General features: G+C 47.9%; 1 protein-coding gene across 1 annotated transcript in view; it reads right to left on the minus strand.

Moving 5' to 3' along the window:
• The window catches only part of Farp1 (FERM, RhoGEF (ARHGEF) and pleckstrin domain protein 1 (chondrocyte-derived)), a 175,749-nt gene that overhangs the window by 9,706 nt on the left and 141,283 nt on the right, over positions 1–24,760 (minus strand). The window contains exons 13-18 of the mRNA XM_013023004.1: positions 20,973–21,160; positions 19,650–19,739; positions 18,537–18,670; positions 6,654–6,735; positions 2,019–2,256; positions 819–949 (exon numbers count right to left, since the gene is read on the minus strand). Of these exons, the coding sequence (XP_012878458.1) occupies positions 819–949; positions 2,019–2,256; positions 6,654–6,735; positions 18,537–18,670; positions 19,650–19,739; positions 20,973–21,160 (863 nt within the window). The remainder of the gene's footprint in view (positions 1–818; positions 950–2,018; positions 2,257–6,653; positions 6,736–18,536; positions 18,671–19,649; positions 19,740–20,972; positions 21,161–24,760) is intronic.

Raw genomic sequence — 24,760 nt, forward strand, 5'->3', positions numbered from 1 at the left:
GCTGCCCCTGAGCTCCTTTCATTCAAGCCTAGCGCTGTACCACTTGAGCCACAGCGCCACTTCTGGCTTATTCTGTGATTAACTGGAGATAAGAGTCTTGCTGGCTTTGAACTACAATCCTCAGATCTCAGCCTCTTGAGTGGCTAGGATTACAGGTGTGAGCCACTGGTGCCCAGCCTGCCTTCCTTTTTCTTTCTTTCTCTTCCTTTCCTTCCCTTTCCTCCTTTCTTTTTCTTTTGTCCTTTCTTCTTTCCTTCCTTCCCTCCTTTCTTTCTTCCCCGCCTTCCCACTTTCCCTCCCTCCTTTCCTTCCTGTCTTTCTAATCTCACTATGTGGCTAGTCCACGTTGGCCTCAGACTATCAATCCTGCCTCAGCCTCCCAAGAGCTGGGATTACAGGTGTGTACAGCATGCTGGCTCCTCTCACCCCTGTTTAATCTTCTATTTACCTAAATTTAAAAAAATAAAAAAAACAGGGTTGCAGGCGTGACTCAGGTAATAAAGCCTAAATTCAAACCATTGTTCCACAAGCACATAATAAATAATTAATAAAGTAATCAATAAATAAGCTCTCGAGTCATTCCTGAAATGTGGTAGAAGAAAAGCCAACGAATCAACCCACTGCCCTGGAGAACAGCAGGGCTTTGCAGCTCCTCGCTGCGGGCCGTGGCCTGTGTCACGCGTGTGCCTGGCGGCCTCCAGGTCCCAGGCGGCACCAGGGGGGAGGTTTTAGCTCGGATGTGGTCAGAGTTGGAAGGTGGCGACTTCAGTCCCTGAAACGTCTCCACTCTGGCTTTTCCTCCAACGCCTTCCGCTTACCCTTCCTGGAATCACAAGATTGTCGATGCCAATCAAGTCTTTCTTGAGCTCGTGCAGTTTCTGGAAATTCTCCATCTTGATCATGGTACTGTGCAGCTGGGCTACCATCTCCGTGATCTCTGCCAGCGCGGCTGCGGGAGGCAGGCGGCGCAGGTGAGCGAAGCCTGGGCGCTTTCCCGCCCGCCCCCAGCCCACCAGGCACTGCTAAACGCGACCCTAAAAACTGCTAGCTGTAAACACCAAGTGCTCCAGCTGATGCACTTAGGCTTCTCTTTGCTTTCCCCCAAACCTCCCTCATGCCGCGCGTGGAAGGGCTGAGTTTGCCCTTCTTGCCCTCTCTCTGGCTTCTTATCACAGCGTGCTGCATCTCCACTCTGGGGCCCACCCCCAGCTGGCTCCATCTTTAGTTCCAACAGTGCCATCTGGTTTGGAGACAGCAGGCCAGGGTGGTCAAAAACATGGATTACGCCGCAGATGTGCAGCTCTGTGCAGGCTGTTTGGCCTCTCTGGTCTCAGAAGTCCCGCATGTCAACTAGACTTCCCTGCCTCTGGCCAGGAGTGAAGATTCTGAGTTAATTTAGGTGGGCTGCTGACTATGGCGGCCAGCACATTATAAATGCCCAGGAGGTAATGAGGGAGACAATCAGGGCCCAGCCCAAGGAAGGGTACCAATTTCATCCATGAAGACCAAGGAGGCTTAAGTTTGAGGAAGCCCTGCCTGGCTTACTAGAGCTTCTTTGGGGTTCTCTCCAAGGAGAGGAAGCATGCAACATGGAATAAGGAATGGTAATGCCCAGGATGCCACATAATAGTGGATTATGAAAACGTGGATCATTAGCCAGGCGCCAGTGGCTGTCATCCTAGCTACTCAGGAGGCTGAGATCTGAGGATCATGGTTAAAGCCAGCCTGGGCTGTGAGACTCTTATCTCCAATAAACCACCAGAAAATCGAAGTAGCACTGTGGCTCAAGTGGTAGAGTGTCAGCTCAGGGACAGTGACTGGGCCCAGAGTTCAAGCCCCACCACGGAGAAAGAAAGAAAGAAAGAAAGAAAGAAAGAAAGAAAGAAAGAAAGAAAGAAAGAAAGAAAGAAAGAAAGAGGGTCAGAGGAGCAGATGTCCCAGGAAGTGTGCACCACTTCCCTTCCCCCCTCCCCCCCCCCGCCCCGGGCTGTGCATGCCACCCCCCTCCCCCAACTCACCCCGGCAGTCCCTGAAGTCGGCATGGCTGGGCGGGTGGTGCTTGCACAGCCGCTCCAGCACCTGCTTGTAGTGCATGAGCCGGTGCAGCGGGCGCAGGAGGAAGGTGTTGAGCGGCAGGTAGCACACCTTCTGCATCTCAAAGTCTCGGCAGAAGTGCTCCAGCCGCCGCGAGCTCTTGATTGACGTCTCCAGCACCTCCAACGCCTCGCTGTGCTTCCACAGGTGAGCCGACAGGTGCTGGGGGTCGGGGGCGTGAGAGGAGGTGGATCAGGGGCTCCACTCAGATGACAGGATGTGGATGAGGGTCACCTTCGCTCTCACTGCATCACACTATAATTTCCTTAAAGTTCCTGCTTCTCCATACATTATTATTATTATTATCATTATTGGTTGTGGGGCCTGAAACTCTAGGCCTGGGCGCTGTCCCTCAGCTCTTTAAGGCTAGCGCTCTACCACTTGAGCCACAGCACCGATTCCTGCTTTTTCTGCTTATGTGGTGCTGAGGAATCGAACCCAGGACCTCAGGCATGCAAGGCAAGCAGTCTACTAATGAGCTACCTTCTCAGCCCCCTCCATACATTATTTAAATGAAATTGGGAATAAGAAGTCCAGTGAGATACTGAGCAGTCTCAACTACACATCCATTAGGAGACAGGAGAGCTGTGGAATGTATACTAGAGGCATAAATGACCTTTGCAAAATGAGACTGACAAAAATCCAGGGCTAATATGTGAAAAGGAACTCCTGAAGACATCCTATGTCATTATAAGATGACAAATAGACCAGCACTGTTCCAAAAAAAAAGCCTCAAAAAGAGTTTTGTTTATTTTAAAAATACATTTGGGGCTGTTGGCACACACATGTAGTCCCAACCCTTGGGAGGCTGAGGCAGGAGGATTATTAGTTCAAGGCCACCTACTGGTAACTGGGGTGTAGGCACTGACCCTACTCTACAGGGATGGCGGGAGACAGAAAGGGGGTAACAATTCTGTCACCCAGGAAGAGGGAAGATGGGGGGGGGTTGGGGGCTAGATGCTTTGGGCTGGATGGGGGGGGTGCAGGGGTGGAGGGCTCCCCAGGACAGGGCAGTGGCCGCCAGCTCCAAGTCCTACTCTGCACCGCCCTCCAGGGAATGCTGACACCTCTGGAGCTCTCATCCAGCTGTGGGCACGGCCACGCCCCGTCCACAGCCAGAGCACGGCCAGGCCTCCTCCCGCAATGACCTACCACACTATTCCCAGGGAACATTCTGGATTCTTTCTCTGAACCCTTTGCCAAGTCCTACACACAAGATCTAGAAACATCACTGTGCTGTTTCATTCCCGAGCTCACGGACCCGTGCGGCCCGGCGTTCAGCGCACTCCCTGCGTTCAGTAGGCCGCTGCTGCGAACATGCTGAACGGCTGTCAAACCTGAAGACCTGTTCCCTCGGTCCTGCCAGCCTCAGTGCCCACCCAACACACTCCCTGAGCAACCTGCACACGTCCCTGTCAGGTTCCTGTACATGCCCCCTGCTTAGCTTCCCCCTAGGGTCTATATTCCAGGGCCTTCCCCTTGCCCTCCTGCCGCTGCCAGCGTGTGCCCACGCTGCGAGTTTTCACATTTTGTTCACAATTAATTTTTATGCAGGTCCTAGGCTTGAATTCAGCATATGGCCACTATCCCTGAGCTTTGTTGTTGTTGTTGTTCAAGGCTAGCACTTTACCACTTGAGGCACAGCCCTATTTCCTGTTTTTTGGAGATTCATTGGGGATAGAGAGTCTTCACAGACTTTCCTGCCTGAGCTGGCTTTGAACCCAATCCTCAGATCTCAACCTCTTGAGCAGCTAGGACTACAGGAGTGAGCCACCAGTGCCCGGCCTAGATTTTATTTTGAAACATAGATCCACAGCAGGCTGCAAAGAAATGTATAAGGAGACACCAGGAACCTCTCCTCTGCACCCCCTCAACGGTGCCATCCTCCACAGCTAACGAGCACCAACCCTGGGATATGAGCATTGGTACAGTCTACTCCGGTCACGTGTGCCTTCAGTATGTGCACACATGCGCACATGTATGTGTGGGGGTTATATACATGGAGTCTGGATTTGCAAACATGGATGTATCCATACTGCCAGGCATATGCGGTAGATGCCTAGTCAATCTTGCCTGCGTGTGCTAATGAGCAGAGATGCTAGCGAAGGCGGGAGGACAGGGCAGCACTTTCCTTGGCATGGCTTTTCAGGTGTCTAGGCTGTTTCTGGGATCTAGGTGGTTGGCAGGTGGGTATCACATTTAGAGACTACATTTTGGGGCTCCTTGATTTACAGAGGGGGGGGCCAATGCCCAGGGCCAAGCTCCCTGAGTCCTCCTGCAGCCCCAGCTCCCAGAAGACAACACGTCAGTGCCAACTGAACACACTCTCCCAGTTCCTGGTTCCTGCAGGACATGTGTAAATGCAGGTAAGTGTGCAACCAGATGTGGTGGGTGGGGCAGGAAAGACACAGCAGCTGGATATCAGCCCTAGAGTCCTGGAAAAGAGTGCTAATCTCCAGAACTTCTGCTGCCCCCCATGCTTTATGAAAAAGCCAACAACTAGCATGACCTAAGTCATTTCTCACACCGGCTCCTCCTCTCTTCTATTTTGATTTTGCTTGTGCACTGCTTAGTGCTATAAACACTCATGGCGGTGGCATGGTGCCGAAATGCTTGCAGGGCCTTAGACACCTTGGTGTCCCAAATGCCCGCTCTCCTGCCCGGCTGGGGAAAAGTGCTCGCTGTGCAGTAAGCAGGAGCTGGTGTGTTTTCAGGAGGGCTCTGTGCTGGTTGATAAAGGGTAGGTGGGAAAGCCCGGGGTATATTGCTAAACGGGTCTGAGAAGGCATTGAAGGAAAGCTGGGCAACAGCAGGACACTGAGACTGTCCCCACAGGATGGGGGAACCTTGTCTGACAGTTCCCCCATCTGAGCCTCCTTGACCCTCTACTAGGAGGCTGTGATCCCAGATAAGCGAAACAAGGTGAAAAAACAAAACCAGAAACAGGCTGAGAAGAAGTGTGCAGCCTCTGAAGAGGTGTCTTAGGAGAAGGAGGTGTTTTGATGGCATCTCTTCCATTATTTCAATGGAAAAACACACCAGGATCCAATGATGTCAAAGAAGAGAGGGCCAGAGGGGAAAGGCCACATCCTGTGTGATCCAACCATAATACATTCTGGAAAAGGTGAGACTCCAGGCCTGGTGGAAGATTGGCAGGGGAGGGAGGGGTGGAGAGTGTACAGACGAAGCACAGGGGATGTTTAAGGTAGGGAAAGCCTTCTGCACACTCTCTTGTCGTTATACCTTTGTCAACACTCAGAATGAGTGAGGCTGGAGGCCAAGTATTGACCTTGCCTCATGAGAATGTATCAGTATGGGTTTATCAGTTTCAACAGCAAAATGTTAGTAAGAATGGGACCCTGTGTTGAGGGAAGGAGGGGGTGGAAACTGTATTTAATGCTCAAGTTTTCTATAAACTTAAAACTGCTTATATATAATACTCACCTATTTATTATGCTATATATTATATGAAAGAAACCAAAATGATGGACTGAAAATGAAATGTGCACTCAACCAAAATCTTTTCTGTTTTGTTTTTTTTTGTCAGTTTGAACTCAGCATCTCACACTTGCTTTGTTGGTGATCTACCACTTGAGTCATGCCTCCAGCCTGGCTTTTTTTGATGATTATTTGGAGATGGAGTCCGATTTTTCTGTCCAGGCTGGTTTCCAACAGTGATCTCCTGAATCACAGCCTTCCAGATAGCCAGGATTACAGGCAGGTGTGCACCTGGTTCAAACATGTTTTGTCTGCATCATTTACAAACAAAAAAATTGCCGATGGCTCACGCCTGTAATCCTAGCTACTCAGCAGGCTGAAATCTGAGGATCATGATTCAAATCCAGCCTGGGCAGGAAAGTCTGTGAACTTCTTATCTCCAATAAACCACTAGAAAACCAGAAATGGAGGTGTGGCTTAAGTGGTAGAGTGCTCGCCTTGAGCTGAAGAGCACAGGGACAGCACCCAAGCCCAGAGTTCAAGCCCCACTACTGACAAAAAAAAAAAATCACTTACAAAATCTACTTATAAAAAAAAAATAACAGGTACCATTGGCTTGTGTTTGTTACCTAGTTACTTGGGAGGCTAGGGGTGGGAGGTTTCAAGGCTAGCCAGGGCAGGAAAGTCCAGGAGACCCCCTTTCAGTCCATAGCTGGGTGCAGTGGTAGGCCTGTCATCCTATCTATGATGAAGCCTAAAGTCAGCACATCTTGGTCCAGGCAAGGTCTGGGGCAGGAAATGAGAACTTATCTCAAAAATAACCTGTACAAGAAGGGGCTGGAGGCATGGCTCAGTGGTAGAATGCCTTTCTAAGAAGCAGGAGGTCTTGAGTTCAAAGCCCAGTTCCAGAAAAGATTAAACCCATGTGTTTTATGTATGAGCCAAACAACTAGGGTTTGCCTACCCTAACGTTCTGTGGACAGGCTGGAAGAAGAGCCCACAGCAGCGTTCACCTCCACTGTGTCCTGTCAGGTGCAGGAAGCCAGGGGATGTATGCAGACAAGAAAGGGCTCCCAAGCCCTTATCTACCTGAGCCCTTATCTACCCTAGGAGCAGCTCACCTTCATACCCTGGATATTCTTCAGCATGATGTCCCCGATTCTTTGGTGATCTCCTCTGATGTGGGCGTTAGAGCGGCCTTCCCTGCCAAGGGAGAAACACAAAGCATTAGCAAGGACAAAGGGCCAAACACCAGCCATGATGTCCTCACCAATAACCCATCAGAAGGAGTCCTGGAAATGACCCCCTTCCGCTCCTCCCCCACAACCTGCCGCACAGTGCAGAAACAATTTCTAATCCCTTTCGTTGAGTCTGACATTCTGTGTTCCATCCACACTTGGATGATTTGGGTATCATGAGATCAGCACGAAGGTCACTTGAGGTCACTGGCTCAGACTCTGTCCCATAGATGGGCCCCAGGGGCCACCTGTAGGGAGCAGACTTAGCTCCCAAGAGACTTTAGCCTGCAGAACTGTCTGGAAAGCCCTTGAGAAGGAGAAAACAGAAGTGAGGGTGAATGGGAGATCCATTCCCAGAAGGGAGATGACACAGGGCAGCGTGGCTGGCCAGATTCAGGGGGATAGGGTGCATCAGGCACTGCCAGACCTGCGGTGGGGTGGTAGATGGCAAAGTTGGTTGTGCTGTAGGGTGTAGATTCCTGTTTCCTACAGGAAATTGCTTTAGCGGATGGTGATGAGCCAAGGTTTGAACAGCAAAGAGAAAAAGAACAGTAGTAGTGAATATTTACTGAATGCTTCAGGCTGGGCGCTATGGCTCACGCCTGTAATTCTGACAACTCAAGAAGCTGAGCTAGGGAGCAATCATGGTTCCAGGCCAGCCCAGGCATACACGCAAGAACCCTACCCAACCACTAGCGGAGTGCAGTGGCACACGCCTATGGTCCCAGCTACATAGAAGGCTGAGGTGTGGAGCATCAGGGTTCAAAGCCAGCCTTGACAGAAAAGTTTGTGAGATGCCATCTCTACAGAAGAAGCTGGGTGTGGTGGCATAGGCCTGTTATCCCAGCTATACAAGCAGCCTAAAACAGGCATATTGCAGTGCAGGTGCATGTCTGGAGAAGTAAGCAAGACTCTCTCAAAAATAACCACTGCAGCCAGGCTATGGTGGCTCACACCTGTCATCCTAGCTATTTAGGAGACTGAAATCTGAGGATCATGGTTGAAGCCAGCCTAGACAGGAACATCTATGAGACTCTTATCTACACTAAACCACCAAACAAAGCTAGAAGTAGAATTGTAACTCAAGAGGCAGAGTGCTAGCCTTGAGCACAAAAGCTCAGGGATAGCACCCAAGCTATGAGTTCAAGCTCCGGGACTGGCCTAAAACCAACAAAATAGTGCAAAAAAGGGGCTGAGGTAGAGTCTGCCTAACAATTTTGAGGCCTTAAGTTAAAATTCCAGTACTGCCAAAGAGCAATGGAGAGGGTTATTGTGATTGAAGTATAAAATACGCAATCTGATAGTTAATCACGAATGAAAGGACAATGAGACAGGCTGTGTGAGGGAAGTGGGGGCAGATGAAGGGGGTGGGTGAGGGCAAGTAGTGTCAAAGAGGTTTAGTTGCACGCATGAGAGCAGAACAATGAAATCTGCTACCATTGTTTTAAGAAGGGGTGAGGGAGCACGAAGGAGGGGCTGTGTTTGCTGGGGATATGGGGTGTGCATGTACAGAAATGTCTGCGAGCCCCACTACAACTAATTCATTCTAATAAAAAAAAATAGTACCAGTACAAGTTGTCATGTCCAAAATGAGCTTTACAACATCGGTGCGGGGCGGGGGGAAGGAGGGGCAAGGAGAAGGATTGGGATTGGGGGGAGGGGGGAGGCTGGGAAGGGATGTGAAGGGTAAACAAAGGAGGAGGCTGCAATGCTTGGTAAGAAATGTACGCATTATCCTGCCCATGTAATTGTAACTCCTCTGTACAGCATGTTCACAAATAAAATAAAATTAAAAAAAAATAGTACTGTTGGGCGCCGGTGGCTCATGCCTGTAATCCTAGCTACTCAGGAGGCTGAGATCTGAGGATCATGGTTAAAGTCAGCCTAGACAGGAAAGTCCGTGAGACTCTTATCTCCAATAAACCACTAGAAAATCGGAAGTGGTGCTGTGGCTCAAGCGGTAGAGCTCTTGCCTTGAGCTGAAGAGTACAGGGACAGTGCCCAACACAAGCGACAAAAAAAAAAAAAAAAAAAGGAAAAGAAAGTACCATCCCACCACTCCAAAAAAAAAAAAAGTACTGACTTTTTCATGTTCCAGTATGCTAAGCACCTTATAAAGCATTTTAATTCATGTGTAGCTCAGAGCAACCTCATTTCATAGCAAGGGAAACTGAGGCACAAAGAAACCAACTTGTCCAGTATCTGTTACCAGAAAGCAAGGAACTTGTTCTTTCTGGGTTCAATGGGCTGGTATGTAAGTCAGTGCCCATATGCAAATGTTGATGTGCTAATTCAGCTGGTGATGAGAAAAGAACTTTCCAGAATAAAGCCATAAGTAGCCTCACTACTACCTTCAAACCAACTGTTCAGGTGAGCCGGAGGCTAACTCACGTGAAAAGGAATGACTTCAACAAAAGCAATAAAACCTAACACTCTGAGCTTCAAGCTAGCTGCAGGAGGGGACCTGGCGTGGGAACGGCGTGGGCAGGAGGGAGACAGCTTGGCGGATAGCAACAGAGCACCCCCAAACTTGCCTCATGTGTTCACCCCCAAGTCCTCAGCACCATTTATCCTACCAATTCCAACATGGCACTGAGTTAAGTCATGTCATGGACTGAGGGCGGCCGGGCCTCCAAGGCCATGAGAGCCCCTTTAAAACAAGAAAAAGAAGAGCGACCTTCCACTCCCAGTGCCCCTCTTCTCTCCAGACCAGCTTGTCAATCATCTTCACTAGCTCCTGCCCCCTCCTCTGCCCTCCCCTTCCTCTCCCTCCCCCCCTCCCTTTCTGGAACGCCATGACTGTACCACACAGCTTTCCCCTCTAAAGGGCGCCCCAGCAACTTGATGGTGACTCAGTGCCACCCCTCCCCACCAGGGGACTGGGCCCAACGGACACCCGAGGGGTGGGAACACCACTGTTATCTGGGATGGACACACATTAGCTGGGGCGCGCCATCTGGCAGTACAGGTAAGAAAGGGCTTTAGCATAAAGGCCGTAACTGACTGCTTTTAATGAGAGTGGTTTGGACTGAGTGGGGGAGAGGGAAGCAAGGTGGGCGTGGGGTGGTGTCCACGCGTGACAAGCACTTCCCATGGTCTGTCCTCTGCCCAAGACAGATGAAAAGCTGTAAGGCTGCAAGGGGGGGAGGGGCAGGACACCAGTGGGAGCCACATTTCATTCATTCGCTTCCTCTGTTCTGTTGCCAACTATTTAGTATAAGAAAATCTGATGCTACAACAGGGCCCTTCCTTCCCGTGTGGCTTCCTCCCAGAGCTACATGCGCTCCTTTACCATCTTCCCTTCTACAGCAGAGGGGGGGGTCACTCTGGGTGACGTCATATGCTGGGAAGGAGGTCTGTAGAGTATAACCACTCTCTCCCCTCCCCATCCCCCCACTGCCAGCCCCAGGCAGAGACTGTGGCATTGGGACAAACCCCAAATTCCTGCTGCTCCACATATGAATGCTTTCACACCCCACAGCCTCTATGTGCTGCGGCCACCAACCAACGTCCAAGGCATTCGTTCTATGTCATGCAGCTAAAAGGTCATTTTGTCATCAAGAGCAGGGAAAAGCAAGTAGAGCTCTTTCCTGACATCCTCCGGATGTCAGCCCCACAGGGAAAGGTCCTTGTGTGGAGGGCGGGGCCACGCATCAGTCATTGTGTCATGACCACGGAGCAAGACAGGAAAACCATGCACAGTCTATGAAGAAACAGCCCAGATGCTAGACTCTGACCCGTGCAACACGATGCATTCTGTCCAGGAGCAACTGTGCAGGATCTTGGCAGAGGATTGCAATACACACTCACACTGCATACACTCACATTCTGTGCACACATGCACGCACTACACATCACATACACTTGCACACACTCTGCACACATACACATGTTCAAATCAGCTGGCCTTGCTCAAACGCGTCATTCATTCACCGCGGTGTAAGCTGCTTAGTGAGTTCTTGGGTGAGTCTCTGACCAGGCACCCCATTTCTGAGCCTCATTTTCCTTAAGAAGATGAGGGAGATTCTGATGGTCAAAGGAGAGAAGCTAAGTGTAGTTCTTAACAATGCTGCAGAAACACACAGCGCTACTCTACCCAAACACTGCCCATTTTATTTCCCATCTTATATCATTTTGTAGCTTCTCTGGGATACTGATGCCAATTTCTTCCAAGGGGGAGGGTCTCACACACCCCCTGGGGAGCTGTGAGTAGAAGGCAGGCCAGGAGCCTCCTGTGTCCCCTGAACCCCCTCCCCTACTTGGTTTTAGTGGCACTGGGCTCTGTGCTCACTAGGCAGTCATTTACTTCCAAGCCATGCCCCAGGCTCCTTTTGCATTGATTCTCTTGCCTTTTCCCTGGACCTGGACTGTGATTCTCCTATTTACACTTTCTACTGTTGCTGGGATGACGGGTGAGTCTCACCACATGTCCAGCTTCTTTCCATTGAGATGGGGTCTCATGGGCTAGCCTGGAACCCTGATCTTCCAGATCACTTCCTCTTAGGTATTTGGGATTACAACCACCAGGCCCAGCTATTACCAACCCCTCCTTTTAAGTCTTCATAGGCCTTTCTGGCTGCCTGTTAGCATGGCAGGGGAGTGGTGTGATCAGAATGAAAGTCCTACAAGAGCAGGGCCAAGCGCGTGTGGTTCACAAAGCACTGACATTTCGTAGGGCACCATCCTAAATACCTGTTGAATAAACCAAGGAAGATCCTTGCCAATTCCGCTGACTATGATTCATCCCAAATCTGTGGTGGGTTTTTTTTTTTTTTTGAACAAAAAGAAATGAGGAGCACATGGCTTCCCCAGGGTGGGTAGACTCCGTGTAAAGAAGGTTCTAGTCCACAGGGCAGCTCCAGATGTGACTTCTGTGTTAGGAAGGTTTCTGCTCCTGTGTGTTGAAGGTTTTCACGTTCTTAAGAGCCTGGCTGTCTCGCCAACTCCTCTCTGGTGTACATGGGAAGAGGACCACGAATCCTTCCTTCCTTCTTTGCAAACGAAGAAGTCAATATTAGGAACTTTAGTTCCTGTCCAGGGCCTCAGTGCTGACTGGTGTGGGGGCAATTCTCAATTGAGTGGAGGGGTGGGGGTATGGGTGCACGGGTGTGTGCACAGGGGTAGGCCTGGAGCTGGCTTCTTGTGTGTGTGTGTGTGTGTGTGTGTGTGTGTGTGTGTGTGTGCCGATGCTGGGGCCAGAACTCAGGGCTTAGGTGCTGTCCCTGAGATTTTCTGCTCAAGGCTAGCGCTCTACCACTATGAGCCACAGTGCCACTTCTGGTTTTCCGCTAGGTTAATTGGAGCTAAGAGTTTCATGTATTTTCCTGCCCAGGCTGGCTTCAAACCTTGATCCTCAGATCTCAGCCTCTGGTGTGAGCCACCAGCACCTGGCTGAGAAGCTGGCCTCTTTTAAGAGAGTATGTGAAGGGAAGTCAAAGAAGAAATCTAGGAGAGTGCTGGGCAGGCCGTGTGCAGAGCAAGCACACAGGTGTGGGCACCACAATGTACGAGACACAACACAAAGTTGTGATAAAATACATCTATCATAAAACTGACCATATACAAGTGTGCAGTGATATCAAGTGCAGTCATGATGTGCAAAAGTTTCCATCTCCACTCTAGAACATTCGCATCTTCCCAGACTGACACTGTCCCCATGACACTCCACCCTCCCTCCCCATCCCCCCCCCCAGACACCTCCACCCATCTGACAGTTTCAGATTGCACAGTGTTTGTCCCTTTATGCCTGTCTGGCTTAATGCATGGCTCAGAGCCTCCTTCCTTTGCAGACCCAAGTAATATTCCCTTGTGTACACACATTATAGTGCATTCCTCTGTGTGCACAGAAGCGGGCTCTGGGTGTCTCTACCTTTTAGCTACATGAATGAGGCTATGGGTCCAGCCATACAAGCACTAGTTTGGGTCTTATCTCAAAATTCATTTGGGCATATACCTAGGAGCAGAATTATTGAATCCTATGGAAATTGTTTAAATTTTGAGAAACCGCTACGATTTTGTCTTAATGATGTGCAACACAAGGACTTGAAGTGTTTAAGAGTAGTAGTCTATGGTTACTCCCTATTGCTTCTAGCAAGATCTCTAAGGAGGGAAAACACTTTTGTGACACATTCAGACATTTAGACACAGAATGGCATGGCTTGTCTCTGCCCTGGTGGAGCTTCTGGGGCCAAAGATGTCGTGCTGGCATTGCCTACCCTTCTGACCTGTGTGCGTTTACCCAGCCACCGGCCTCAGACCATCCCCGCCCAGCAGGGGACCCTCTGCCCTTGTACTTCTTTTCCATCCTCTGGTGGTGTCTGGGGTCTCCCTGGGTGATTCTTGTTCTGCTATAATCTACCCTTATGGAAGGAGACTGGCAGGTGTCGAGAAGAGTCAGTCTTGGCTCTCTTCTTCTCCATGCTATCTTCCTCAGAGACTTGGTTCTCCTTGAGGGCTTCCAAACTCATACTTCTGGGTCTGGTCTTTCTCTAGCCTAAGATCGACATGTTCAACCTGTTTTTAATTTTGTTGGTTGTAGGGCTTGGACTCTGGGCCTGGGCGCTGTCCCTCAGCTCTTCAGCTCAAAGCTAGCGCTCTACCACTTGAACCACAGTGCCACTTCCAGTTTTCAGAGTGGTTTATTGGAGATAAGAGTCTCATGGATTTTCCTGCCCGGGCTGGCCTTGAACTGTGATCCTCTAGATCTCAGCCTCTTAGCTAGGATTATAGGCATGTCACCAGCGCCCCGCATGTTCACCTGTTTTGAGGACTTTTTTTTCCCTTTCTGTGCCAGTACTGGGGCTTGAACTCAGTGCCTGGATGTTATCTCTTAGCTTTCTCACTCAAGGCTGGCATTCTACCACTTGAGCCAAAGCTTTACTTCTGGCTTTTTTGGTGTTTAATCGGGGATAAGAATCTCAGACTTTTCTGTCCCAATTGGCTTGGAACTGCAATCCTCAGATCTCAGCCTGAGTAGCTAGGATTACAGGTATGAGCCATCAGCATCTGATATATCTTAAGGACATTTTAAATGGACTCTGTCAAACTATTATGCCCCAAGCAAGCATGTCCAGCCTCATGAGCTGGCTTCTTCCTTGCCACTTTCATTCTCTCTCTATTTCATGGCCATCGTTCTTGTTAGCCGCATTCAAAACTCCAAATGGTCTCTGCATCATCCCGTGTCATCTAAACATCCCATCTGTCTGGTCCTGTGGCTGGGTTCGACCTGGTTTCCCAAGAGAGGCGCTCATGTAGCTGGTTCTCTTCAAACACTGTGTGCACTATATACAGCACACATTCTCCCATATGACTGTTCACTGTCAAACGTTCCCTCCTGCTTGTCTGCACACTACACGATCCACCAGGCCCTGGATCAAAGCAGGCTGCCCAGACCCTCGAGGACACCCAAGGTTGATGGTGAGTGGCTAGATCCTCCTAATGCGTTTGAACAGCTGAGTAAACAGTCCTTTGCTTTCACCAAACAAACAAAAAACAAACAAAAAAACCCACAAAAAACCATTCTTCTACCTTTTAGAACCCACCAAACCAGTTTCCTTGTTTTTGAAGGGATAGCTATGTTGGCCTTTGCTAGCATAAAACAGGCCTTGCACATCTGCTCAGGTGTATTTACACGAGGCAACTGACATTTGGAAAGGGGCAGGTGTGTTTACCAAACCAGGGTGAGGCCTAATCGTTCCAGAAACCTTCTTGATACTTGTGTCCTAGGATTTCCCATAATTGTTAAAACCACATTCGAGCACATCCGAGCACATTCCAGCACATTCCAGTAGGACTGCAGGGAGAAATCAGGTGCCCGCTTCATCTGTGTACCATATTTGGGAAACTTTTGGTACAGGGCAAATTTTAGATTTACTTCTGTTAGCAAGAATAATTGAAAATAGTATCATTGGATAAAAATCTGGAGTTTGGTTAACAGCAGAGTCCAATGTTGCTTTTCTCATTTTGACCCAAAACTGGAGAGATAAAATTCTAGAGAAAAAGGTGGTAACGAGTATATAAAAGTCTATCTACCATCCTGGAAACTTTTGTCAAAATCAAAAGTTATCTCAAAAGTTTATTTTTTAAAGTAGTCTGTTTCCCCCTTTTTAATGCGGGGCACGGTACAAGCCCTTCAGGAACACTATCTCGTTCAGTGAGAGAGCCGCGCTGTGACGTAGACTTGAGTCCACAGATCAGGAGATGAGACACATCCACTGACAGCAAAATAAACATTGGAGGAGGTAGCTGAACTCCGATTCTCTGCCTCTCTGCACGTGCGTGCGTGTGTGCGTGCATGTGTGCGTGCGTGCGTGCGTGCGTGTGTGTGTGTGTGTGTGTGTGTGTGTGTGTGTGTGTGGTGCTGGGGATTAAACTCAGGACCTCGTGAATGACAGGCTAGGTAAATGTTCTGCTATTGAGCAACCTGATTAAGGTCTGAACCATTCCAACTCCTGAGAGCCAGCCTTTGTTTCCCATGCTGTAACAATACAAACAAGAGAACAGCTCGGCACCAGAGGCTCATGCCTATAATCCTTGTTACTCAGGAGGCTGAGATCCCTTGATCCTTTAACAAGGAATTTTGGAGTACTACTATCCCAATTCAAACCATAGCATTCATTCATTATCCTATCTATTCCTTCAAGCTTGGGGAATAAAGAAGATTTTGCTAGCCAGTATGAGATATGCCAACTAAAGAATTCTAGAATCTGAGATTTGCAAGGGGTACTTGTACTTATTTATTTTTGATTATGGGGCTTGAACCCTGGGCCTGGGTGCTATCCCTCAGCTCTTCAGCTCAAGGCTAGCGCTCTACCACTTGAGCCACAGCGCTACTTCTGGTTTTCTGATGTTTTTTTTTTTGGGGGGGGTCCGGTCGTGGGGCCTGAGCTCTGGGCCTGGGCGCTGTCCCTCAGCTCTTCAGCTCAAGGTTAGCGCTCTACCACTTGAGCCATAGCGCCACTTCCGTTTTTTTTTCTTTTTATATTATGTGGTGCTGAGGAATCAAACCCAGGGCCTCATGCATGCAAGGTAAGCGCTCTACCACTGAGCCACCTTCCCAGCCCCTTCTGATGGTTTTTATTGGAGAGTCTCACAGACTTTCCTGCCTGGGCTGGCTTTGAACTGCGATGCTCAGATCTCAGCGTCCTGAGTAGCTAGGATGACAGGTGTGAGCCCCCAGCACGCGGCCTACTTGTATTTTAAAACTACAGATTTCTGTCTCAACACCCAAGTTCTGACTAAGGAGGCTGAATAGGGCCAACAGTCTGCATTTTGAGGTTCTCTCTCCCTCAAAGTGCCCCTCATTCTCTTCCAGGTAGGGAGTTTCACACCCTAGACAAAAACCTTCTGGAAATAGGCAGTGGCCCTTTGCTGCACAACCCCCAGCGTGGCCTCTTTGTGGAAGCTACCCTAAGGTGTGAGCATGATGAGACAGCATGGCGTCGCTCCTGTCTCCGTTCTCCAACTGTTATACCCGCTGACAGGGCTACAAAGATGCCAGCACGAGCAGCTCTGGGCTTCTAGAAGAGTGGTCTCAGACCGTGCTGAGCTATATCTGATGGCCAGAGACAAAGTGTGAGACTTTCTCTCCCTAGAGGTGTTTGGGAGATGCCTTTCACCTTTTTATCACGCAAGATGGCAACCCACAAAATGTTGCTGGTAAAGTGTGGGAAGTTAAAGTTAGATTTTTCATACTTTTTTTTTTTTGGTCAGTCATGGGGCTTGAACTCTGGGCCTGGGCGCTGTCCCTCAGCTCTTTAGCTCAAGGTGAGCACTCTACCACTTCAGCCACAGTACCACTTCCAGTTTTCTGAGTGGTTTACTGGAGATTAGAGTCTCACAGAGTTTCTTGTCCAGGGTGGCTTTAAAGCATGATCCTCAGATCTCAGCTTTCTGAGTAGCTAGGATTATAGGCCTGAGCCCGGCTTTCAGACTTTTTAATTTTGAAAGGACATATTTATTTTGACATTGTCAATACTCAGAGTCTCGTTGAAGTGGCTATATATACACTATGTGCATATATATATATATATATATATATATATATATATATGTATGTATACTTTTTTCTTCCCTTTTTCCAGCAAGGCTGACTTTGTTCCTATTATTTCTCAATTCTGGCTGTAATCTCCCCCTGGGGCCTGCCAGCTCATTCTCTAAAGGGAAGGACAAGTGCATACGAATTATCCTCCAGCTACTAAAAAAAAAATGTACAGGACCAGATGCCACTTGGGGAATCACAGAGAGCTGGCCAGGCCCTAGCTCGCCAACATGACAAACAGGAGAGCGGCTCTGCTCTTCTACTCAGCAGACGCTTGAAGGCTGTGGGCGCGGCCTCCTCAGGCCGCACGTGTAAGCAGACCCTCCCCTGTGAGGACACACCATACAGGCTCCACTGCTGCCGAAGGCAAAGCTGCTTTTTCTTCTTTCCCCCCTCCCCATTTTCCAAAGACTCTGCTTAGAGACAATCAAACCCCAGGTGCCTGTCTACCTGTAACTTATCCTTTAAAAGTCCCATGAGAATTTTCTGCAAAAGGAATCTATTTTAGGTAAGGTTACATTGGATTTTGCATTCTATAGTGTACCGAATTTTTCCAGATGTTTTTTGCACCTCCCTCCTCATCTCTTAGGTTATTATTTGGTACTCAATGGATAAGTGGCTTCTTTTTCTCCTCCTTCTCCTTCTCCTGTTCCTCTTCCCTTTCCTCCCACTCCTCGTTATTGCTATTATTATTTTCTTTCCGTGTGCTGGGCAAGGGTACACTCTCACTTGTCCCACAGCCCCAAGAGCAACTTAACATTATTTTTAATCGATCAGCCAACGGTGGCCATGTAATTACTTCGAATATTTTAACTCTGTGTCAGATGTCTTTGCTCATGACATTTTACATATTAAAATACATTGTTAGCGAAATGAGTCCCTTCCCAGAGCTTAGTCCACTCCTTCCCTTCGCCACAGCTTAGCATGCTCCCTTTCCTAGCAACACCAGGCCCATGTAGTAATGGCAGTAAATAATCAGCTTCCATCCCCTTTTACCTTGGGATGGCACTTCTCTGGGGCAGCTACCAGCATACAAGGCAACAAGAGCCCCTTAGAGTGACCTTCAGGTCTGGGCAGCTACAGGACCCTTATCTACCATTTGGACAACAGCCATAAATCCTAGTCCAACATGATGAAGCCTCTGGCTTGTATAGGCTATATAGGTCACCCCAGACAATAGCCGGTGCTTCTTCTCATTCCTCCCTTGTGAGAAGGAGTCTTGCCGGCCCCCTTTCCCCGCGCAATAAACCTTTCTTTGTTCTCTGTACCTGGATGTCTGTGTGGTTCTCTGGCAAAGTCTAATTAATCTTAATTTCCTATCATATATCCTATGACAAATCAAGGTGGATGTGTGTGCCCTGCAGATGGCTTTGTATTGTTCAAAGCCCTTCTGAAACACTATTAACTAGAATTCAGAAAATACCTGAAGACATATGTAATGCATAAATGACTGTAAGACAAGTAACAACACCTCACCGGGCCTTCCTATGCTTTTACCCCACTGCCTCTCTGAAAGAAACTTTCATTTTGTGACAATTATATACTTGTTGCCACAAAAATGCATTTGAGGAATTATAAGCTAAAGGGAAGACAAGTGAACATGAGGTCCAAGCACATGTAGAATTACCTAGAATAAAATACGAGCTTCTCTTAAGCCAGTTTCTTGCCTTTCATCTTTGCTCCTGCCGGCTGCATGAAGCAACGCAACTGTTCATATCGCTACTCACCACAGCGCAAGTCGCTGTTCGATTTCCTTGAGGAAATTGGTATGAAATTTGTGCAAAGGCTCGAAGTTTGGGAAGATGAGACTTTTCAGTGTGTCGGGCATGGCGTCATCTTTGCTTGCGGTACTCTGGAACCACTGGGAGTGAACAGAAGACAACTCCGTGAAGATAACTGACGGACCTGGCATCTCTGCCCAAGATTCTCAGCATTTCAGGGTGCCAGGCCTCGCTGCCCTCCACTCCTCATCCAATGGGAAAAGCACCCTTCTCTGTCAGATGGTTTTCTGAAAGTTGTTACCCATGGATTGTTCATTTGAGACAAGACGAATCTCTTACATAGGCAACTCCATGGACCCAAACCTTCGTCTTGGCCATGTCACTAGAGAGCTCCTGCTCCTTCGTTGGTGATTGTGAACAGCCTTTATAATGACTGCCATTTCTAAATGCTGAGCACAAAGGGGGCATCACAGGGGCACCGTACTGCCTGTGCTGAGCCCCTCAGGTCACCGTGTGGCCCTAAAATAGATCCTTTTGCACCTTCTAAGGGCTAACACAGGGCTCTATCCAGGAGGGACTGAGGCAATGAGTCTGGTGGTCTGCCTTACCAGCTGGCTCTTTCCCACAGTCCTGGGGCCAAAGTCCCCTACAGGGCCCTGCCCTGCCCTGACTGGTGCTAGCGGAGGACACTGCTGACTATATAATCAAGGCAGTCTGCTCCATGCTCTGCTGACACGGCTCACCGTAACGCTCACAGATAAAACGAGTTTCCTGCTCGTTCTGAGGTCTCCCTCGAGCAAAAATAAGCAGTTACACCTGACAAGAGCAAAATAGAATGTTCTGGATCAGTGCATGCAGGCAGTAAAATGCTTAATTTCAATGTGCTCTGCCTTAGGCGCCTCTTTCTCTCACACTTAAAGCCATAATTATAAAAATTTTTAGAGCATATTTCGAATGAAATGTACTACAGGCATTTAATTTCTATAACCCCAGACCAGAATCCTTTCGATTGAAGTCAGAGAAGCTAATATTTAATTAGCTCTGGCTTCTCTGTGCAAGCTGGGTATGAGTTCAGATGGATTATGTAATTTCATGTGTTAGGAGAAAGAAGACTCATACCAAAGTGAGGACTTCCAGATCCTTCAGATACGTGCGCTCAGTGGTGGAAACTTCTTTAGCAATGAAGTACGCCTTGTCGGTTGGAAATCGCTGAAAAAAATCAAGACACGACAACCATTTTTGGGTAGAAGTCTCTGAGAATGTCCTGATTATAAAAGAAGTCTGGTGACTCCTGTCTGTCCTCCTAGCTACTCAGGAGGCTGAGGTTTGAGGATTGAGATTCCAAAGCCAGCCCAGACAGGAAAGCTGCCCAGACTCTTATCTCCAATTAGTCAGTAAACAGCCAGCAGTGGAGCTAAGGCTCAAGTAGCAGACCAGCCTTGTGTAAAAAACACGTAAGGGACAGAGCCTGGACCCTGAGTTCAAGCCCCAGTACTGGCAAAAAGAAGTCTTGAGTTAAGTGATATGTGACTAAGTTAGGAAGGATCTTTTGTTAGCTGGTATCAAGATTAAATAAACTCTCATTTATTGTCCTATCTAGGCTAGAGGATCTAGGATGAAAGAATGGGTTTCCTCATTGTGGACAAGGGCTGGGAGAGCTCTCCTCCTAACCACCACCATCTCCTGAGGGCCTTGAATCCTCAAGGCACCCCACAAAAAGACCAAGTCAGCCTCTCTGAGCCACGGGCTAGAGATGTTGGTGTTGGTGAAGTTTCATGAAATGGAAGTTGCAGTGTTCCTGGGACACCCAAGGTGGGTGGGTTGAAATCAGCTGACCATACCACCATGACCCAATTCCCTGAACCCTAGCTGTCAGAGAGCAGGCCAGCCACCCAGGATGCTTTTCCCACTGGCTGCCATCTTGCTTACTTCCTTTAAGAATCCACCCCATTCTAGCTCTTGATATATACACGGACCTGGAAGGAGAGCCCGAACAAACATGTACCTGGAGGTCCATGGCAGCATTAGCCACAAGAGTAAGACGTGGGAACGTCCTAGCTGCCCCCTGCCGATGAATGGATAAGAGAATATAGCCCACCCATGCAATGGAATATTACGCAGCCTCGCAAAGGAGGGCATTCTGGCCCAGACTAAGATGGCTATGAACTCTGAGAGCTTTATGCTAATGTAATAAGCCAGTGTCAAAAATGCTTTCTGACTCTATTTATACGAGGTCCCTAGAATAACTAAACTTCATAAAGATAGAAGGTAGAGGAGGCTGTGAGGGGCTGGGGGAATGAGTGTCTGTTGGGGAGGATGGAAGTTTTGTAATAATAAGAAGGGCACTTCCAAGTAGTACACTTTTTTTTTTGGTCTTGTGTACATACACACACACACACACACACGCACACACACACACAGAGCCCAAGACCCTGCCAGCACCTTTCTCCGGCCCTCTTCTTCATCATCAGTTCTGGGGCAGGCCTGGTCGTTCAGTAGAGGGCTGATCAAGGGAGAGGCCTGCTTGGTGTCAGGACTCAGGTTTGGAGACAAGCTGGCGTTGGCGGGGACAGCTCCTCCCTGAGAGTTGACGGACAGCTCTGAAAGGTGGGGGCTACCTGTCACGGAGCCTGTTTGGGGATGAGAAGTTTCAAAGAAAATAGTAATTCCTTTGGGGACTTCATTTCTATTTACAACTTTCACCTCTGCAAATCTTGACAGCCTTAACCACCGCGTGGCAAAGTTCATGCATTCAGTATTTTCTAGCTTTTTTCCCCCCCAAGTTGCAGTTGCTTTAGTTAAGTACAAGGAAGGACCAAATGATGCATCATTCAATGGAGCAGCCTCAGTTACAGAATTACGGGGAAGATGAAGAAGCCTGAACAAATGATGAGGATAGCTTCAAAGCATTGCATCACCTGTGCTCCTATTTTTCTCTCCTAACTACTGCTTTTGCGCCTAAGACACAGTATCTACATCACAATGAGACAAGGAAAAATGATTAGGGTAAATAGAACTAAACTAACAGGAATCTAAGCGACATACTACACCTTATCACAATGGGTCACAGCTAACATACAGGTCAAGCAACTAGCTCCCCACTCTACAAAGAACAGAAGCAAGCTTATTGTACCTGGCGATGTCCATGTCTGCCACTGTGTGGGACAGAAACACTAGCATCACATTACATGCAACGGTGGTCATTTAAAAATGCAAGCTGGAGATCACCAGAATATCAGTTTCCCTTTGAGTCAAAAATGACAGGTAGTAAATTAGTTCTCCAAAATGGATACCGTATTTGATAGGATAAAAATATACATATTACCCATAAAAAGGCAGCCACAGGAGAAGACACATACAGGGCACGCTTTGCCAATATAAAATTGCAAATATCCATACCCCCAGCCCATTAAGGTGCCAAACGGTACCTTCTAATGACAAAGACAAAATATACCTACTCCCTTGTTTGTCTTGACCTAATACATTTATAGTTCTAGTGCAGATTTGTTAGGGCTGATAGCAGGTACACAGTTACCATAGCAACGACAGACAACGTCAGTACTTCTTTCATTTTCAGGCTCATGGCTACTCGGCGCGCTGTTAAGGATCTCCAAGGAAAAGGTGAAATGCAATTTCCTGAGGCATTCCCATCTCCCTGACCCTCTATCCTCTCCCACCGTTGCTACTCAGATGCGTTTTGAAAATGGCAAGACTCAGCAGCCTAGGAAGGGGCTGATAAAGCAAGGGGAGTAGCTTTGATCCCAGTAGGATCTGACTGAGGGGAAACCACCACCAGCCTCACCCTGCTCCCAGGTCGACCAGTTATCTGCGTCACCAAGGCAGGGGTGAAAAGCCACTGCACCCAGAAAACCACAAAGTGGATGTCCTGCCCACTGATAATTGGTCAGTCCTGTGCTCCTTGAATGAGAAGAGTAGAAATTGTGAGGGGGGGGGAAGCAAGCATCAAAAAAGTTTGTGTTTGTTAAAATACCTCATATTTCACTGAAATGAAGTCCTGGTGTTAGATAAAGACCCAATCACCCCCACACAACCACCAGACCCAGTTAACCCCGGAGAAAAAGGCCAGAAATTGCTTCACAAATGTCAATTTTATTGACACTAGTGCACAATTGAATACAATAATTGTGAAAGAATCGGAAATTGTCAAATAGAAATAGTGACAATATATTATTAGGACTATAATTATTTCAAGGTACTAGACTATTCTTTTTTTTTTAAAAAAAAGAATCACAAGGAGAAAAAAATCACTACAAATGAGAATTAGAAAAGAGAAATTCTGGCAGTTTGTCTACAGATTAAAACATTTCATGCATTTGTGAGCTGCTGTTTAAGGGTCACTATTTGTCCACCAATAATCTAGCAAAACGTGGGGCTTACCGTTGGCTCTCAGGCAGTGTGCAAGACAGGGTGAGGCAGTTATAAGTGAGAACGTGCTGGGCCTTCAGTCTGCAGTGTCATGGACCATTTGAGAGAGTTGGAGCCAAGAACAAAAGGTTGTTAGAGGAGGCTAGCTTGAAGGGGTAGTGTGGAAGGAAAGATTCACATTCAGGTCCTGGACAGCATCCAGCAATAGATAGGAAAGGAAGCGCCACATGGCAAGGGGAAAATCAGATGCACACATTCCAATACAGCCACATCCACCCACTCTAGTCCAACCTTAAGGCCCCTGCTGAATTCTACCCAGGAATGTTTGTACTTAATAGGCTAAGTAGGCTGGAAGGTTAAGGCCACACACTGGGTTTGAGGAGAGGTGCCATCTTGCTAGGAGGCATGAGATATTTTAAAGAAGAGAGTCAGATTTGGAAGGACCCGCCACCCCACACTGAACTACAACAGATAGGAAAATGGAAGGTTCATGTGAGCATCAGCATCACCTATGGACAGGTAAAGCAGGGCACGTCCCCGGATCAGCCCACAGGGTGCTTTGTGAAAATGTGCTCCAGTTCACTTGCAGCAATGTAGCCTAAGATGTGTGCACCTACCAACTTTATCAGAGTAATATGCACCTGGAGGCGTGGCCAAAGGAAGAATGATCAGTTTCCTTTTCCTGAGAAAGGTCTGCATTTTATCATAGGGCTTAATGAAAGAGTTGGGTGTACTTACTCAGTAAGACCAATAAATCAATTACCACCAGTCTGACTTCGAAATCTATTGAGCAAGTCTAAGGAAGATAAAGATCCAAATTTCTAAAGTTCAATTTCACAACCGCCAGCCCCCCCCCCTTCCCTTCTTGCAGGAGAAGGTACGGGAGGCTTTGAAGTTTTATAGGTGACACAGGAAAACAAAAACAAAAAACCCTCTCATTCATTTACCAATTTTTCCATGCAGCAACCAATGAAGTTTGCTGGAAGTCAGTGTTGGCAAATGTCTATATAAACCGATGTCTGCAGAGGCAGGAGTGTAGAGAGCATATAAAGGAAGCAAATGTTGGAAGTTGTAATGATTAGAACTACATGTACTTGATGGTCACTGAAGTATCGTTTTATAAAATGATGATAATTATAATAATAATAAGCAAGCATGGCCCTGCTAATTAGATAAAGTGAGCCATTGAGACTTCTGCAGGGTATAAAGCCCGTCACATTTTGTAGCCTGTCACATGCTTTGAAGGCACAGCCCCAGGCCACAGGAGCAAGGAGACGAACTTCTGACTGCCACTGACTGCTTGTTACTCAATGAAATGATTAAAGTCTTGGCTTTTTTTCTTTTTAAATCACGTTTCCTTCGCAACAAATTGGCACAATGTAATTTCTTTCATTGAGGAGCTCTGGGCAAATCACATTGGGGGGGGGTCCCTGGAGGAAGCCCTTAGGAATTAAGGCAATAGTTCTAAAGAAGTATAGGGAAAGAGCCATGGTCTTTAACCTCTGGAAGTTTCTAGGGGGTGAAAGAATATTATTCTAGAAATTGCTCTGCCTTTTTTTTCTTCTTCTTCTTCCAGCCATTCAGTTACACTTCAGACCCCTCCCACCCCCAACCATTAAGTTGCATGAAGAGGTTTGGGTTTTTATCCCAACCCCCAACCCCGCCTTCCCCTCCCCTCCCCTCAGGCCTCTCAAGGGAGGTATTTCTGGTAATTGCCTTTTAAAATCTTTTTAAATGTATACTTTCTCCTCACACAAACAATTACGGAACTTCAAATTAGCATGGCTATATTTATGGATTTCCATTTATCACTGGGGACAGAAACTGCCCTAGTGGCTCTAGGT

The sequence above is a fragment of the Dipodomys ordii genome, unplaced genomic scaffold, assembly GCF_000151885.1.
Source record: "Dipodomys ordii isolate 6190 unplaced genomic scaffold, Dord_2.0 Scaffold65, whole genome shotgun sequence".
Classification (NCBI taxonomy): Eukaryota; Metazoa; Chordata; class Mammalia; order Rodentia; family Heteromyidae; genus Dipodomys; species Dipodomys ordii.